At 38.0% G+C, this 19,833-nt stretch overlaps 1 protein-coding gene and 1 pseudogene across 5 annotated transcripts in view; both read right to left on the bottom strand.

Annotated features, from left to right (window-relative positions):
* Positions 1-19,833, bottom strand: part of PDE4D (phosphodiesterase 4D) — a gene marked incomplete at its 5' end in the record, with an annotated part of 1,452,651 nt that overhangs the window by 278,193 nt on the left and 1,154,625 nt on the right. The window contains one exon of one of the 4 annotated variants that reach the window (XM_080803362.1): positions 1,390-1,454. The exons of the other annotated variants lie outside the window; for them this stretch is intronic. Within the exon in view, the coding sequence (XP_080659488.1) occupies positions 1,390-1,454 (65 nt within the window). Of the gene's footprint in view, positions 1-1,389; positions 1,455-19,833 lie in introns of those variants that run through there. 4 annotated transcript variants of the gene reach the window in all.
* On the bottom strand, positions 11,445-12,629 carry LOC308342779 (histone-binding protein RBBP4-like; annotated as a pseudogene). Its single transcript has one exon. The product of its transcript is annotated as a histone-binding protein RBBP4-like (transcript).

Here is a 19,833-nt window from a genome sequence, read left to right as displayed (position 1 = left end):
AGTATGTCCCAGCATTCATTATTTGGCATAAAAGAACTGTACAAATTAATTTGCAGATGCGAACTTTTCTTTAAATAAGCTCAAGGAGGAACTTATTGGATATATTCTTTAAAACAATTTTTTTTTTTACATATATTCTTTTAAGAGGAATCACAAGTGACATAAGAGAAAACCTGCATCTATAGTTTTAAAACAAAGAAATACTACTGAAGGGACTTAACTCTAGGCCCCTATGAAACACTAGGACAATAACAACAACTGATAACCCAACCATATAAAAGTGGGCTGACTTCCTTACAGAAATATGAATATTTGCATGTGTGTTTGACTGCTGATATAATAATACATAGTAGATTTTGTCTGCCTACTTCTATCCTATCCCTAACCACCCATCCTCGATTATTGCTTTTATTTCCCCTATGTGAAGCATAGTTATTTCCATTTCAAAGAGCTAGGCTTATTTTTTTTTTATAATCAAGCGCTAAGATAAACAAAATAAGATTAACCTCTGAAAAGTATTCTGTCAATAACTAATCTAGACACAGAAGTCACTTTATTGGGAACTATCCCTTAAGGGCTATTTGCTTATAAGCATATCAAATCAAATTGGGGAAAATAGTAGATTAAAATATTAGAATAAATTTAAATTAAGATACTTTTTAAGAAATTAAACACTTGCTTTATTCCTGTGTTTCATAAAGTATTGAATATCAAGCAATTCATTTTTACTGTCTCTTTACCTATATACTTGTTTTTAGGCTGAATTAATAATTTTTATAATCTTAAACACATATTTTTCATTAGACTGAAAACACTAAAGTTACCAAACCAACATGACCGGGGAACATTATTAATAAAATAAAACATAGAAGATGACTGAATGATTGGCAACCTGATATACACTTAGGCACATAGTTAAATTCAGGTTAGTCATATGATTAAAGATACATAAAATTATTAATTTCTCTAATGCATCTGTATCTGTGCTAAAATCCAAGATATCCTCTGAACACAATGATAAAGACTGCCAACTACCAGCCTGCTTGTAGCAGGCAAGAAACATGAGAAAACAAGACCAAATCGACAGTGAAAAATGACGTTTTCTTCGAAACTCCCAACATATATGCAAGTTTCTTTTCTTCCTAAAAATTATCATCAAATGAATCGCTGCAGTCCACATGGAGTTAAAAAATGTGAGCACCCCTGTTTTTAGAACAGACAAAAATGAACACAAAATAGACAATAAGAGTGTTCCCAATACTGTGCTTTCCTACAAAGCCTTAACATCCCACGTAACTCTTGAACCTCATCAGCAATTACTAAAGACTCAAGTATTACATCAATTTTAAAAGGAAAGAAGGGGAGAAGCACGAGAGAAAGGCACATTACCAAGCTGCCTCTGTAGTCCTTAAGGAACTTGTAGACCGGGATCTTGGCTTCATAATAATGCTCATTTTGGGGAAAAAAAGGGGGAAAAAAAAGAAGAAAAACAAAGGAAAAAGAAAAATGTCTTCAAGTATTTTGATTAATACATTTCAGCTGGCTTTCTACAAAGATGATTTTAAATATACTCCATTTCCAAGGGAGGCTGCTTGAAGAAATCCAAATTTCCCGGAGTCCAGCTCAGGCCCCCAGTCCAGAACATAAGGAAGCTTCTAAGACACAGGAGCTCTTTCCTCTTTCATGCTGAATTTACTCCAGTACCAGGCTGTTCAGAAGTGAACAGTTTCTTTTATGTTTTGCATTGCCAAGGGAGGAACTGAATTTTGAATCTATTCTTCATCTGGTCACAAGGAAAACCAACACAGTGAAAGAGCCACTTGATCTTGTCTTTTCTGCAAATCTCTCTTAAAGGTTTCCAACACTCTCAAAGTACTCAGGTAGAGTGAAAGGGAAAGAAAATGACTGCAAGTTACTGAACACCAGAGAGCTGTCAGGGAAGTTCCATTTCAGGGCGACCACAAGAAAACACTCTTCTCTGGAGAGCCAAGAAGTCAGCGAGAGAACAGAGCCCTCCACACTTCAGCGGGGCCCTGTGCTTTACCTGCGAATGCAATTTCCACTGTGTCCCTGCTTAGAATCTGACTCCAAGCCTTTGTGAATGAGAACTATCATTCAATCTCGCCAGGCAGAAACTATTCCTCAAGGGCTGTGTGACGTCTGTAGGAAGGCAGTTCAAAACATCGCAGGGAAGTGAGAGAGGCAAAAAAAAAAAAAAAAAAAAAAAAAAAAAAAAAAGGCAGCAACCAGCCAGGCAGCGTCAATTGCTGAAATTTACAAAGCAAAGGGGCAGACAGACCAGCGCCAGGGACCAGGATTGTAAACCAGCCAAGCAGACAGGCCTCTCCAAACTTATAAAACTATTTCCTCCTCTGGGAAATGAGGTGTCTGTGTTATTCAGGGTAAGATTCCCTGACCACCTTTGCAACTGACATGTTTCCCCTTCGACAAAAAGGTGATTTTCTCAAAGTCCCACACTGATACTAAACTTTCTCATTAGAAGCGTAGTTAAGAGAACTTGAGGGCTTAGTAGTTGTTATTCTGAGCCTATTTAATGAAATGTCACGCTTCGAATTAGGTTGTAGATACGCAAACTGCCTCTTGGAAATTAAACAGAGTGTAGCAGGCATCGCTGCATCAGATCACGCTGGAATGTTTAAACTGAAAAATCTAATATATTACTGCTGGATAAGTGGCTACATGTACTAAGGCTGTTCCTTGCACAATGTTTGCTAAACCTTCTTCTTTTTTTTTTTTTTTAGATTTTATTTATTTATTTGACAGAGATCACAAGTAGGCAGAGAGGCAAGCAGAGAGAGAGGAGGAAGCAGGCTCCCTGCCTAGCAGAGAGCCCAATGCGGGACTCGATCCCAGGACCCTGAGATCATGACCTGAGCTGAAGGCAGAGGCTTAACCCACTGAGCCACCCAGGCGCCCCATAAACCTTATTTCTTTTTGAAAATCATATGCAAATTTTATTGATCTCTATACACTGAAGGTTCTGCATTTGTTAAGTCTTAACCACTCTCTGTAAGGAATGAAGCTCTTACCATATCATCTTAACATCTCTTACTATTGTGAAGACCAATCCCTGCCCCACCTCCTACGGCTGAAATGAAAACTGTTCTATTATAGTAGACATAATCTACACTGATTTGAATTATTCCTAGGAGAAGGAACATTTGACCACCCTGGCTATTCCCCACCAAACATTAGCACAGAGGATAAATATTCTTCAGTGTGTGCCAACTTCAGTTATTTTGCATGTGAATTATCGACTGAAAATAATTTAAGGATTCTAATTCTTTCAATGACATTAGTTAGTACGTTGGTTCTCTAGTCTGACGTGAACTTGGTATTTATTTAGCATTTGCAGGCAGGATGTTGGAGTGCAATTGTGACCCACCCAAAGGATTTGGAAAATTAATGTAGTAAGGCATCCCGCCAGGGGCTCGGGCTGCTTACTGCAACAAAACCTTCAGCTCCTCCCCTGGTCACACTTCAAGGTACAGTTGTGATTTTTGTCTCTTCTCAGTGACCCTCAGGCCTCTTAAGGTAAATGCTAATAAATTACTTTCCTATGATTGCTCAGGGAGAGTCACATTCCCAGTTCTGTTTCATGCTTAGTGTATTTCTGGTACTGGAAGGCAGGGTAACAAATCACGTATTTTTAGAAATTCAAAAGAAGGTGTGTGAGATTACTCATTTGGGGGGGGGGGTCCAGGAGGAGATTTATCTTCTATCTCCTCAGAATTTTAACGTGGGAAATAAAAGAAAGAATAGAGTACAAGTAAGCAATTACTATTATTTACATGAAGCACTGTTCTCTTCTGTATAAGGTCTATCAAACAGCCTCTGGTTGCCATTTCAGCAAGAAAATGTCAATGACCACAGAAAGTAATGTCTGAATGTTGTGTGTTAAGCTTTCCTGAAATAATCAGCCCTGTATTTTACCATCCCCCAAAAGGCTCTCTGTCCCAGTGAGATTTCTTAGCTCACTGTTATTCCCTTCAAGTCACATACACATAAGAGATTAGTGCTGCCCCACGAGCTTTTCCTTACGTACTTGCTCAGTGTTCTGTGTATTTATTCTAAGTGTCTATCTCTGAAAATCCTAACCCACTTATTGGGTAGCTCCTAAACCCTGTATAATAGTCCTATAATGACAAATATATCATCCTTGTCCCCAAAGAAGACAAGATGAAGTGGGGTATCTCACGATGTACTCAACTAACCAGAACACTCAAAGCTTCTTGGACAGGTGACAAGGTTGCTCACAGAGAAAGAAAGATGCACAGTACCATCAGGCTACTGAGACTTGAATTTTTATTTTACTTCTACTTGTAATATTTAAGGTAGTGACAGATTAAAAAACTAACAGTACTCATTCAATATTGCAGTGTCTTCTCCACTCTAAGTCAGTTTTTCACACGTCCATTTCTAAAATAATGTTTTGTAATCTGACTGTTGTGTCTGTTTTCCTCTGAAATGTTTCTCAGAATGAAGCAGGTGGGGTGCTACCCCCAAATTCCTATTAGTAAACAAGTATATATTATACAAACTAACAAAAATGTTGGAACCTAGGATGACTGAACATTAGGAAGCATATGGCTCTTGTCTAAAGAGGTTTGTAGAATATGTATTTGATCCAGAAGCTGCTATTCTTTCTAGCTTTCACGCGGTGTATTCAATTATATAATGTTATTTAGATTTCTATTTGACTATTGTCACCACAACATTTCAATGGACCTCAGATGTACAAGTTCCTTTGAGTCATCTATCTGTATGTACTTGTTGAATTAAACCACTGTGTAATATGTTTCCTGAGCTTCAGTCATTTGTACATGATTTCCACCAGTTTTACCATATTGGCACACAATCTATACCATTACTTACTTGATATTTTTCTTCACTGATGCAATTTTTAACTCAAATAATTTCGGTTTAAAAGATAACCTTATACTTATTTGGTAAATGTGTTTGATATGTTGGTTATTCCCACGCCCGCCACGCAAGTATTAATTGAAAAAAAAAAAAAAAGAGTCCAAATACCACCTAAAATCTCTCCCATACCACTAATAATGTCCATAATGCAATATGGGTAACACTCATGTGGAAAACACCAATTGCATATAAGTAAATTAGATGTACCTTAAAATATGATTTCCCTTTCTCTTATCATTTAATGGTGAGCATGGGACATGGGACTAACAATATTTACCAAGTGCTAAGAACTAAATATGAAGCTTTAACTGGAACCAATTAAATGAGGTGTTAAGGAATGGTTTTATCATGCAATGCAACTTCTCTCAGATTTTATTACTTTGAAATACTCTGCCCATTTTGAAATCTTCTCTGAGTCAACTCTTATTTTCAGATTACAGTTAGATACTCTACACTTTCCAATCTGTCATGGGCAAATCTTGGAGAATCACATTATGAACGAACAGAACATTCAAGCCTGTCAAATGCACTTAAATTCAGCATGGCAGATTATGTCAAATAACATTTTGGGAAAAGTAACCACAGAGCTGCAGTTTTTAAAAAGTTTCCTGGTATTCTATACTGAATCTTAACATTCCTAAGAACAAGTCACTTTGAAGTCTTGTATCATTTCCTCATAATTGAGAAATAATGTGGTATTTTTCTTATCTGGAGGGGAATTTCAGGCAGATTCAAGCAGTTTCTCATCTTATTACACTCACTAAGTAAACAGTTGGATTCAAGGACTTTCCTATATGTGTGAACCTCCTTGGAGTTAAATTCCCTCATTCCTGAGGAAAAGCCCAGAGTATTGTATTTTGAAGCTTCTGACCTTTGGATTTTCTACATCTTTTGTAAAACATTAGGTTAGAATCATAATCATCATTATTTTTATGTCCCACACATATTAATTTTGCTTTTGTTATCATATCCAAAAAAATCATCGCCAAGACCAACATTAAGGAGTTTCCCCCCTGTTTTTTTCTAGGAGTTTCTTTCTTACAGTTTTAAGCCTCATATTTAAGTCTTTAATTCATTTAGGGTTAAATTTTGTGAGTGATATAAGATGAGGATCCACTTTCATTCTTTTTCATGTGGATATGCAGTTTTCCCAACACCATTTATTATTTTTTTAAATATTTTATTTATTTATTTGACACAGAGAGATCACAAGTAGGCAGAGAAGCAGGCAGAGAGAGAGGGGGGAAGCAGGCTCCCCACTGAGCAGAGAGCCTGATGCGGGACTCGATCCCAGGACCCTGCGATCATGACCTGAGCCGAAGGCAGAGGCTCAACCCACTGAGCCACCCAGGTGCCCCCCCAACACCATTTATTGACAAGACCATCCTTGCCCCATTGTATGTTCTTGGCTCCTTTGTTGGAAATTAACTGACCCATAGATGCACAGCTTTACTTCTGGACTTCTTATTCTGTTACATTGATCTATAAATCTTTTTTTATGTTAGTACCATACTGTTTGGGTTACTAGAGCTTTGTAATATAGTTTGAAATCAGAAGTATGATGCCTCCAGCTTTATCCTTTCTCAACACTGGTTTGGCTGTTTATGGTCTTTCATGGTCGTATGAATTTTAAGATTTTTTTTCTATTTTTGTGAAAAATGCCATTGGGATTTTGATAGGAATTGCAATGAATCTTTACATCAAACTAAAAAGTTTCTTCACAAAGGAAGCCATCAAAATTATTTTTGGTTTCGTACCCAATTTTAACATGTATGTGTGTCTGCAGGGGAAGTGGACTTCCCCCTAACAACAAGCAATTCTTTTGGCACCAGTAGACTGTCTCAGAATTCAAATCAATTCTGACCACTATCTACTCAAGGCATCAGATTCCAGAGGTTAAGGGCACTGTCCCATAAGAATGCATTACCTCTGGGCACCTGGGTGGCTTAGTCCTTAAGCATCTGCTCGGGTCATGATCCCAGGGTCCTGGAATAGAGCCCTGCATCAGGCTCCCTGTTCTGCAGGAAGTTTGCTTCTCCCTTTTCCACTCCCCCTGCTTGTGCTCCCTCTCTTGCTCTCTCTCTGTCAAATAAATAAATTTAAAAATCTTAAAAAAAAATGCACTCTCTCCCCTTCAGATGCTAGTCACAAGCCTGAGTTGTTAACGTGTTTTTCTGAACAACCAGCTATAGATTGGCAGTTCCCACAACCCCTTCCTCAAAATCAGCTATTACCTAAAGCAGCTAAAAATCAGAGATTACCCCCTCTTTGATACCCTCCTTGTGTTCAAATTAATTTGCTGTTTGCCAAAATGTCTCCCAGAACTTATGAAACTTATTTATTGACTAAATTTTCAAGTTATTATAAAAGCATAATTCAGGAACAGCCAGTCAGTTGGAAGAGGTGCACAGGGCAAAGTGTGGGAAAAGGAGCAGAGCTTTCTGGTTCTTTTCCCTTTAGCCACTCTGCCCCTTCTCCACATGTTCACCAACCTAGAAGCTTTCTGAACCCAATCCTTTTGGGTTTTTATGGAGTGGTCACCGATCACTGACAACTGATTCAACCTTCAGCTCCTCTTTTAGGTGGGACTGTAAATTCTAACCCTCTTATACAGGTTGGTTCCCCTGGCAACCAGTCCCCATCCTTGGGTTACCTAGTGCTTTCCCAAAGTCACTGTATTAGCATAACATAGGATACTTTCATCGTTATTATCATAGGGAATTCAAAGACTTCAGGAGCTGAGAACCAGGAACCAGTGGATTAAGACTAAGTATATATGAAAAATACATTTTGTTCATTTGAATAACCAAATATATATTTCTCATAAATCACAATATCACAAATATCAAAGGATCTACCTATGGAATAGGAAAAGACATTTTTTTTTTGCAAACCACATATCTGTGAAGGTGTAAATATCCAAAGTGTACAAGGAATCCAGACAACTTAATAGCAAAAAAGAATCCAAATAATACAATTAAAACATTGGCAAAGACCTGGGTACACAGTTTTCCAAGAGGTACAAACGGCAGATAGGTATATGAAAAGGTGTTCAACATCATTAATCACAGTAATGCAATCAAAACCACAATAAGATACCAGCTCACATATATTAGTACATCTTTTCTTGAAAAGACTGGAGACTAGTGCTTGCTAGGGTGTGAGAAAAGGGAAACCTTGTACACTGGTGGAGTGAATGTAAATTGGTGCAACCACATGGAAAACAGTATGGAGGTTCCTCAAAAAATTAAAAATAGAGCTAACATATGATCCAGCAATCCCACTACTGATTCAACATCCAAAAATAAATAAATAAATGAATAAATAAATAAAAGCAGTATCTCAAAGAGATATCTGCACTCCCATGTTCACTGCCCCAATATTCACAATACCCAAGATATGAAAACAACCCTGGTGTTAGTGGTTAGATGAGTGGATAAAGACAATGTAGTATATTTATATATATACCATATATAAAAATATATATAGTACTATTCCATTACATATATATGTATATACATTTATGTCTATATATGTATGTGTATGTGGGTTTATATATAATGGAATATTACTTGGCCATGAGAAAGAAGGAAATCATGTCATTTGTGACAACATATATGTATAATCTAAAAGAAAAAAGGAAAAGTCAAAAACTGTTAGAAATGAAAAGTGAATGGTGGTACCAGGAATTGGGGGTGTGTGGGAAACGGGGGGAGGGGTGCTGGTCAAAGCACACAAGACTTCAGTGTTCTACACATCTAATGTACAATATGGTGACTAGTTAATACTGTACTGGATATTTGTAGTTTGCTAAGACAGTAGATCTTGGGCATTTTAATTTTTTAATGTTTTTTTAAAAGATTTTATTTATTTATTTGACAGAGAGAGAGAGGTCACAAGTAGGCAGAGAGGCAGACAGAGAGAGAGGGGGAACAGGCTCCCTGCTGAGCAGAGACCCCCCGATGCAGGGCTGGATCTCAGGACCATGAGATCACGACCTGAGCAGAAGGTAGAGGCTTAACCCACTGAGCCACCAGGGGCCCCAATCTTAGGCATTTTAAGCTCCTTCCCCCCCAAAATGGTTAGCTATGTGAGGTGACAGGTATATTAAATACCCTGATTGTGATAATCACTTCATAACGTATTTGTATATCAAAAATCATTGCATTGTACACTTCAATTTAAATGTATGTAATTTCATTCATCATTTATACTTCAATACAGCTGGGGTAAAAAGAGAAAGACTGACATTTTACTTGATATAATATCAAGAAATTAAACTCTAACAGAATAAAGTAAAAAGTAAACAGAGTACAAAACAGTGACATACAAAAAATGCATATAAAAGAGAGAATCATCATAGCCAAAGCTGGTTCCTTATAAAGAATAATAAACTGACACACACCTAGCAATTCTGATCAATAACTAAATTGAGAAAACACAAATTATAAGTATTGATTCCTACAGACATAAAAAATAATGAAAATAGATTATGAACAAGATTATGCCAATGAATTTGGAAATTTAAACAACATGGGCAAATCCCTTAAAAATTGAAAAAGTAAACAAAACAGATGAACATAGGGGAAGGGAAGGAAAAATAAAATAAGATGAAAATAGGGAGGCAAACTCTAAGAAGCACTGAACTCTAGGGAACAAACTGAGGGTTGCTGGTGGGGAGGTGGGTTGGGGGAAGGGATAATTGGATGATGGGCATTAAGGAGGGCACGTGATGTAATGAGTACTGGGTGCTATATGCAACTGATGAGTCACTAAACTCTACTCCTGAAACTAGTGATACAATATAGGTTACCTAAATTGAATTTAAATAAAGAATTAAAAAAAAAAAAAGACATGGAAAAACTAAATCATTCTGCACTGATTAGATATTAGATCTGTATTTAAAAATTAATTAAAAACAATAAAGCTTTCCTCCTGAGTTAAGGGAAACAAAATAAATTTAAGAAAAGAACAGTGAAGCTTTCACACACAATAATAATAATAATCACTGTTATTTATTAATCACCTGCTAAATATATGAGATATACTTTATTATTTATTTATAACAACAACTCTACAAGTTAGGTGTTATAATACTAATTTTATGAATAAATAAAACCAGTGATTTGTTCACAGTTCCATCACTGGAGGCAGAAGTATTTGTATCCAGATGTATCTGGTGTGTTGTGGGGGAGGGAGGTGGGTGTGTGGGGGTGGGTGTGGGCCCGTGCATGATGGGAGGGAGAAGGTAGGAAATTAAAAATAGCTACTCTGTTGTTTGATACTGTTAATAAGCTACTATCCCCTTCCAGCTAGACAGTGGCAATGAGTAAAGATCCATTAAAAATAGTGTGTATGTTACAGGTATAACAATAGACATATTTAATAGCCAGCAAATTTTAGAGTTTTAAAGATATCCAGGATTAAATAATCTAGCTCACAGTCCTTGTTTCTAATTTTTAAGGTTCATAAAGACTATGACGAAGGTATATATAACATTTTCTCAAGTCCGTTAGCCATAAAATGTGATAAGGTCTTCAGCCATACTCATTACATGGGTAGTGGTGTTCTGCTGTTACCTACACAACAGATGGCATTTTGATGCCTCATTAGGTAATACTGGCTAACAAATGATCACTTTAAAAGGTAACAATACGTGAGACCTCTGATAATGTATGGATTTAAACTTTTGCCAACAAATTACATTTTCTACTAAAAGGGCAGAAATCCACTTTTTTTTTAAATCCAGGATTAATTTAATTTTAAAAACAAATACAAGCAATCAATTCATTCTTCTCAACTCAACTGGACAGTCTACCTGTGGTATAACTGTCAGGTAAAAACATACATCTTTACAAATTGGTGGTCCCAAGTTTTTTTAAAAAAACATTTCACAGAAAGGAAAGAAATATGAAAACAGCTCAAGAAATACACTAACAAGCAAAAATATATGGGGAAAGAGGAACACATACTTTTGACTTAACTGAAGAAACAGAGGAGACTGGTTTACATAGGAAAATGTGCATACTGGAAAGTCAGGTGTGAAAATGTTAGAATAGGAATTTATATGACTTGAATCTCCCCCATTTCCTGAATAAAAATGACATCTTTTGTTATTTATACTTCATGGCTCAGACACCTACCTCACCTGTCTCTACTCCTTCCTCACTTTAGCCTTTACTTAAAGGAGTCTGAAAAACTTGGGGTATAGCCGAAGAAAAATAACCACACACAATATTCCCCTTTCTGTGGCTACTTTAGACCTCTGTTTCTAGAAAATTCCTGAAGAAAATTTAAATATAAGTCTGTGCCTTTACTGAATCAAGTTCCCCAGTTAATATTTAGAAAACTCCCTCTGTTTGGGCTAGTAAGATTGTTGATGGTACCTAGCATAGAGGAGTAGCCAAACAAGGTCTGTGTCTCAAAACCAGTGTTAAATCAATCTCAGGGTTGAGAGGGTAAAAAAGAGGAGTCCAAAATCCCAAGAAGTGCAGACATATCTAGGACCCTTGTCCTTCTGGATCCATGCTTCCCTCAGGATCTTCATCATTATAAATGTTCTCTGCCATTTGCCACACTTGCATGATACTGTCTTCTGATACAGAACAAATCACCCAAGGTTCACTGGGATTCCAGGAGAAATTAGTTATCTCGGCAGTGTGACCACCGTGAATAAACAACAATTCTTGTGGCCCATCTTCTGCATCTTCCGGGGATTGTTCCTCTCCAATTTTACTTAAAACCCAAACATTCAGTCTGCAATCAGTACCACTGGAAGCCAATATGGTCTCACTGTGAGACGACCACTGAACCTAGAATATTTCATCCTTACATGATTCAAAGGAATGCAGTTTAAGTTTCAGATTTCTCAGATATCACAAGGCAACAGTCTTGTTGGCTGATCCTGTGGCCAGAATGAACTCACTATAAGGATTGAAAGATAGGCAGTTCACTTCAGCAGCGTGAGCATCAACTGAGTGGCTTGGTTTGGAAGTACTGTCTGAACGAGTATCCCAGATCATAAGTTTCTGATCATCAGCAACTGACCCAAACAGAGACTCACGGAGCAGATGCCAGAAAACATCTACTACTGCTGTATGCCCTATAAAGATGGTCTTCACGTCCACAACTTTTCCTTGCTTTGGAACAGCACTGATGTCCCAGAGGCAGATGGTGTGGTCGTCTAAAGCACTAAGTAAGTGCCCACTGAGATTTGGGTTCCAAGAAAGGCCATAGCCTTCCTTCTGATGTCCATGGAGACGCAAGTCTGGGTTGCACTCTCCAGAAGGGTCTGGTTTGGAAGGATGTTTTGTATAGTCAAAAACAAGGACATCACTGGATGGGGTTTTTGTTGCAATGATCCAAGTGTTCTGGGGCATATAACGAGCCTGGTTTACGTCTCCTTCATGGTTGATCTTGAGTTCTATTTCAATTTTTCCACTAACTGAGCCAAAACCTCCAAATTCTCCTTTCTCACTGTCGTAGTGTGAAACATCAAATAGCATTATCATTAAGGAGTGCACAGTGGCTATTATAGGATGGTTTTGTTCATCTGACGTGTGTGTTCCCAGGACAAGTTGATGAATGCTGAAGTCCTTCCCTTCTGGTCTGATTACATCTGGAATCCACTAAGCAGTTAGGCTAGGCCACTCCAGAGCAAGGGTCATCATCAAATCGTAAAGAAAAGGGGTGTTCTTTTTTCCATATTCTGTACTCTTCGTTGATCACACGTTCTTCTACTGCGTCATCAAAGGCTGCTTCCTTGTCGGCCACAGTGGGCAGGCAAGCTGGGAGGATCCCAGGGTCAAGCATTGCAGGAGGGGCCAGAAAACCCCTTTTTAAAACTGAATCCAACTTTTCTCCATGGGATCAGTAATGTAGACACAAAATGCATTTTGTAATTGACTTTCGGAACTTTGCACTAATTCAAAATATTGGATGAGGAAACCACTGCAGGGATCAAATAAATGATCTAACCCAAAATTTCATAAGTGATGTAGTATTTCCTTTGTATTCTATCTCTTCTGTTCCTCCCCTGTTACTCTTCGGGTTCTTTTTTTTTTTTTTTTTTTTAAGATTTTATTTATTTATTTGACAGACAGAGATCACAAGCAGGCAGAGAGGCAGGCAGAGAGAGGAAGAGAAGCAGGCTCCCCGCCAAGCAGAGAGCCTGATGAAGGGCTCGATCCCAGGACCCTGAGATCATGACCTGAGCCGAAAGCAGAGGCTTTAACCCACTGAGCCACCCAGGCGCCCCTCTTCAGGTTCTTTTTGATTCTCAAATGCATCTGTGCAAATTTAACCTCACTTTTAACTAAATATTTGAATGTTATTCAAGAAATGCAAATAGTGATAAGAGCAGGATCCTCAAATTCCTGCATTGACCCCTGATCCCAGTTCATAAATGGAGCTGGGCCCTAGAAAGGTGATGGGAAGCTCTGGGTGCACAGGTGGGGTTTGTGCCCTGGGAGCAAGCATTCTACCTGGGCACCCCAGATATCACTGGAAGATTCCTTCCTCTGGGGTAGCTTGGTTTTTTTAAAGATGGATATAGATCTGCCTGTTCACATTTTGGTGTGGGCAGAGAAGGGAACTGAGAGCTTGCTAATCAGTTTGCAGATGTTCATTTAATCCTTCTGTTTGCATAGTCATCCCTCTTTCTGCCCTCTGCCAATTATTCCAGACGATCTGTCTTCTGTTAGGAGGGATGTGAGGTATAGTGACTATACTGAGAAAGAGTGGGGGCTGGCAGATAAGTATATGTTATACATACTTTTATATATTCCTTATTTTCAGAGCTTGCTCATCTCCCAAAGTACTTCCTGGAGTCCTGGGGGCAGCTCAGCTTACTTGTCTTCAGCATTTTACCCTTATTTGGTTAACTCATTGGCCACTTCTCCATCCACTTCTATCTTCATTCATTATGGCTTGAAGTTACACAAAGCTCCTAGTTTCCGCAAATATGGGCTCTACTTTCTTGTTTCTTGTACTAATTATTGATTTGGGTGATGTTTTTAGCAAAAAATGGAGCAGGGAAGTCTTTTATCCACCATTTACAAGTTAAAAATCTATACGTTTTACTTTAAAATAAAGGAATTGGCTATGTCTATCAAAGCCCAAGTATTAAAAATTCTTTTTATCAAATGACTAAATATACTTTGGTTCTCTATAAGTCATGGGTCAAGATTATTTTTTGTTGTAGTAAAATATATGTAACATAAAATTTAACATTTTAATCCTTTTTTAGGTAAATACATTAATATTTGTTGTGTAACCATAACCACCATCCATCTCCAGAACTTTCTCATTTTACCAAACTGAAACTCTGTACCCATTAAACAATTAACTCTCTATTCCCACTCGCCCCAGCATCTGACAGCCACTATTCTACTTTCTGTTTCTTTAACTTTGATGACTCTAGATACCTCACATACGAGGAATCAGGAAGATTAAATTTTAATAGTAGATTTAAAATCTGATAGCAAGTCTTATTCTAGATGTCTCATTCTTACAGAGAAAAAGCATTAGAAAAAAGTTTAAGACAACAATTCTCACCTCAAGAAATCAATGTACTTGTTTATTGAGCACTGATTCTTTATAAAGTATTGCTTGCTATTACATAGACACAGACAAAACCGAGAACAAAAATATCAGCCTTGACCAACATCTGGTGTGTTTCCTTTGAAATCATCCCTTTATCTGTTATTTTGTTTCAATATAAACAAACGTTATCAGTGCATATCCAGACTAGCCATGTCAGAACTTTAGTTCTGAGGGGCTCCTAGGTGGCTCAGTCAGTTAACAGATTGCCTTCAGCTTGGGTCATGATCCCAGGATCCTGGGATTGAGTCCCGCGTTGCTTCTCCCTTTGCCCCTCCTGCAGTTGTACTCTCGCTCTGTCTCTAGCAAATGAATAAATAAAAAAAAATTTAAAAAAGCAAAAGCTTTAGTTCCAATTTCAAATTTATAATAACCCCAATGTTAAATCAAGTGGTTCCTAACTATACCTAACCCAAGAGATAAAATATTCTAAAATTAAATTGTATTTATAAAAATCATTTTTAGATTTTTTGAAAGAGACATGATAACTGGAAAAAATCACACTGCCACATTACCATTTTATAATATTGTGAAGCAAATGGAGGTGTAAGTCCATGTAAGTCCAAGGCAAACTTAGAAGTTCTGTCTCCTTGGCTTCATTCAATCTATGAACATCTTGAGTTAATTTTGATGATGATGGTGATTCACTTGGGGGTGATGTATCCACAATGTATGGTAGGACACACTGAAAATCATAGGGACATCGGAGTTCCTTGGTCACTGCCCAGCCAGCCACTGATTTTGGGCTGTATTACCTTCAAAAAGAACTTAATCTCATTAAGGCTCAACACTGTCTTCTAAAAACTGCGACAGGGGCGCCTGGGTGGCTCAGTGGGTTAAAGCCTCTGCCTTCGTTCGGCTCAGGTCATGATCCCAAGGTCCTAGGATGGAGCCCCGCATCGGGCTCTCTGCTCAGTGGGGAGCCTGCTTTCCTCCCTCTCTCTGCCTGCCTTTCTGCCTACTTGTGATCTCTCTCTGTCAAATAAATAAATAAAATCTTTTTTAAATAAATAAATAAAATTTAAAATGGGACAATACATGTGCCTCCCTTCCTCCCAGGGTTGTTTTAGGATGAATGAGAAAACATTGCTTTATCTGCACTCCCATGCTATCACTTTCAGATCTTTGCACATGCTTCTCTGGCAGCATTATTCTTTTTCCGTTTTCCTCTCTTTTTTTGGTCAGCGATTAACTCAGGGGTCAACTCCCCTAGTCTCACTGCTTTGCAGTTTGAATGAGGTGTCCTGGGCTAAGTAAATTTCTAGATGCTGTTGCTAATTCCAACCAGGGTGCTCGTGAATGCTCAAGTGTGAGCCTCTCGTTTGGCTAAGGGGACAGGATCATGGCTTCCCATCCACGTGTTCCCAGTTGCCAGGCTCCAAAGAGACACTTGGGCCTCCATGATATGTGAGTTCCGTGAAAACAGGGAATTATTCACCTTTGTATTCATAGTACCTAGCACAATATCTGCCTCACAGGGTGTTTGCTTAACAACAGAATAAATCTTTGGTCAACAGTGGTAGATAAGCCTTTTACAGATTTTCTTCCTGTGTCCTTTTGTGGCATTTGCTTCATGGCTGGAATTTCAAAAACTGAGTCTTGTCTGTTTTCTTTTTCATAAGCCTCTATCCCTGAGAGCTTCTCTTGACACCTTCTTTGCCAAAACAGAGCTACCACATCCTTACAATAAAAATTATCTCCCAAAGAAAAAGGAGCAGGGTAAGAAGTACACTGGGAAAAGTCGTTGGCCAGCTCTGAGCAGACCTGAGCATTACTGTTAAGGAGAGGGAGGAAGGTTCTTTCCTAAATATTTAGGAAAAACAGCCTTAATCTGGAGAAAACATTAGGTAATGTACTGTTTAACCCACAGAGAGTATTTGAATTCTCCTAAGGACCTTTTGGAAGCTCAGTTCAAAGGAATGACTTTTCCAGGAAGAGTTTCCCCACATTTGGCAGGGAAATAGGAGAGTGCTTATGGCATCTTATAAAATCTGCCCAATTCAGGAGACCTGCCAGCCTACGAATGAGATGTCTGTGCCTCTGAAGGGGACAACTATATTCTGGCCAGTGCTCTGAAAACCTGTTTGGAGTCACTGAGTGTTTTACACATGTTACCGCATTCACTTGTATGCTAATCACATGAAGCTTTTATCTACTCATTTGTCAGATGACGGAACTCAAGTACAGAGAGAGTGCTTGCCCAGCTAGTGGAGTGGGAGAACCAGACCAGAGAGAGCTCAGGCCTTCTGGCTCCAGAGGAAGGAATCTAAAAACAATAGCTTCATCACATTCCAGGCACAAGGTAAGAGGCTCTGCACATATGTCATGTCATTTAATATTTAAAATAGACTCATAAGATAGGTCCTATAATTTCCTCAGTTGAGGAAGCTAAAGTTCCTAAGAAGTTAAGTAACATGCTCAGAGCTTTAAGCTGGGACTTAGATTGTCTTTTATAAAAGCCAAACATCATTTGGGGAAAACAAGGATCTCAAGAAGTAAACAGCATCTCAAAAGGAGAATTATTTTTTAACTTGCTTAAGCAATTGTTAGACATATTCGACAGGATGGATACACTTACCACCCCTGACCACAGTTTTGTTTTTGTGGACATAACACTGAAATCATTAGAAATTAATCATTATTTTCATTCTAGGAACTAAAACTTACAAATATTTCAAATATTCACATGCCCGATTGCATGTGTATAAATAAATGTGGTATTCAACAGTAACTTTAGAAAAAGAAATGCATGATTTTACTATGTTGATTCCTTTTTCAAAATTAAGCCTACTTTTTCCTTCCTCACCCAAGAAAAATTTCTGTAGGTATATTATATTTAAAGTTAAATTTTGTTTTTAGGACACATAGCTCCTGTAGAAGGGATAGGAAAGCAACTTAGACACTATTTAACCAGACCTTGTGTATCAATCTGTAATCTTCTAGGAAGAAAGACAGGCTGTTCATTCCAGGCATGCAGTGAACTCTAAAAAAATACTTGCAAACAACACAGTACTGGGATTTTCAGAGGAACTACTCTAGTATGTTCCCTGTGTTCTTAAAGAGAGTGCTTTGTTTGATCTCTTTGCAAAATAGTTGAGTCTTAAGGATAACAACTGTCAGGTACTGCTTTATGGAAAGCTAAAAGCAAATGAGCTGGAAGAGATAATGCCAAAATGCTTTGTACTTTCGGGGCAGATTGTTATTCCATATGGGTAGAGAATACGAAAGTTTCCCCATCCAAGTCCATGAAATTTAAGCTGAACTTCATTCAACTGATAATTCTTTAATTTTTAAAATTTTTTATTTTTTTTAAAGATTTTATTTATTCATTTGAGAGAAAGAGCAGGAGTATTGGGGGGAGGGGCAGAGGGAGAAGCAGGATCCCAGCTGAGCAGGGACCCCACACCCCCAACACACACCCACAAGGTGGGGCTCGATCCCAGGACCCGGGGATCATGACCTGAGATGAAGGCAGATGCTTAAAAGACTGCCATCCAGGCACCCCCTCAGCTGACAATTCTGTAAGATTCCCCTAAGACCGAAGTTATTCTCTAGTTGACTCAAAGACTTCTCTACTGATGGTTAATCTTTTCCTTAAGAGTTACCTCACAGTAACTCTAAATTATAATTGATTTAAAATGTAGTCACTTAAAAATAACAATAAAATTTTAAAAAGTTATTTTAAAATAACAATTGTGCAAATAGGTAGTAGCTTAGGCAAGGCTGTTATATAACACCTTTGTAGCCCCTCCCATCACAGCCAACAAATTAAAATGGACTCACTTCTCACATTCTACAATATGTTTGCTATAAAAATCTGGAAAGGATCTTTATAATTTTGATTTTAAAGTTACTTGGTTAAAATAGTAAAAATAGTGATAATACTACTTGGTTAATATTAAATTCATTTAGTTAATGATTAGCCCTAATTTCTCTGCAATCACACAGCGTACTCAAGAATACCTGCAAGATGACAAAAAGTCAACCCACAAGTTTTCCTCAAATGTATTAAAGGTTTTTCTGAATAACTTGTTTGACAATTTTTGAAATTGACAGATTATACTTTGACTATATCATTAAACTCTAATCTTAATTTTGCATTTTGGAGTCAGTTACATTTGGAGTCAAATGCTTCATTTTTCAATTTTGGAGTCAACTGCTTCATTTTTCAATTCTCACATATCTTCTTAGGCCCATAAAAAAGCCCAATGCTCTAAACACTGAGGACCATAATATGTGCCATGGACAACAGGGCCCCAGAGAATGGGATCTGGGAGGAAAGGGAATTCTCATAAGAAGTGATTCATGTGGGGCGCCTGGGTGGCTCAGTGGGTTAAAGCTTCTGCCTTCGGCTCAGGTCATGATCCCGGGGTCCTGGGATCGAGCCCCGAACTGGGCTCTCTGCTCCGTGGAGAGCCTGCTTTCTCCTCTCTCTCTGCCTGCCTCTCTGCCTACTTGTGATCTCTGTCTGTCAAATAAATAAATAAAATCTTTAAAAAAAAAAAAAAAAGAAGTGATTCATGCAAGGTGTCATGTGGAATATTTCCAGGTAGTATACTATTTCCTGCTAGTGAGGCCAAGTAAAGCATCGAGCATTCCCCACAGAGACTTACTCATGATTTAGCTCATACTAGATATCAGAGGTGATGAAAAAGCACGAGACACGGTTGCTACTATTGAGAACCTCCTAGTTAAACTGGTAAGAAAAATATTACTCTCCTTAAGGTTTTCTCCATAATAACTGAACACATGAGATGGCAAGATAATAAACCCAGTGTTTGGGTACTTGAAAGACCAAACTAAAACAATAGTATCGCTGCATGGTTTTGGCAAAAGAATGTGTTAAATTGCCATTTAAAATACCTGATTAGTGACTGAACCAGGATAGTTGCTGCAGCCCAGCAGTGTCCCCATAACTGAGCAGGAAGTATTAGAGCCCCCATGAGGGCCAATTTTATTTTCACTCAGTCCCAGAAATACAACTGGGGTTGTATTTCTACTCAATTAGAGAAAATCGAAACATGAAGAACAGATTTTTGCACAAAGTGAAATAGGTGTATCTAAGTTTAAACTTTCTGACTCCCATTCTGCTTGATGGCTCAGTGAGGATGGTCAATATTTTTCCTCCGAGGTAGACTTCATTTTCTAGGGATGACTGGGATGAAGTGTTTTGAAACAGCATGAGATATTCAACAGAGGCTTCAATTACCAAATTCTTTATCTCCATTGTTTTTGTTGTCTTAAAGAGTCCTATACTGGAAATAATATGGCTTCAGAAATGCTGAGGAG

This window comes from Martes martes (genome assembly GCF_963455335.1).
Source record: "Martes martes genome assembly, chromosome: 5".
Classification (NCBI taxonomy): Eukaryota; Metazoa; Chordata; class Mammalia; order Carnivora; family Mustelidae; genus Martes; species Martes martes.
This window is presented reverse-complemented; position numbering and strand designations above follow the sequence as displayed.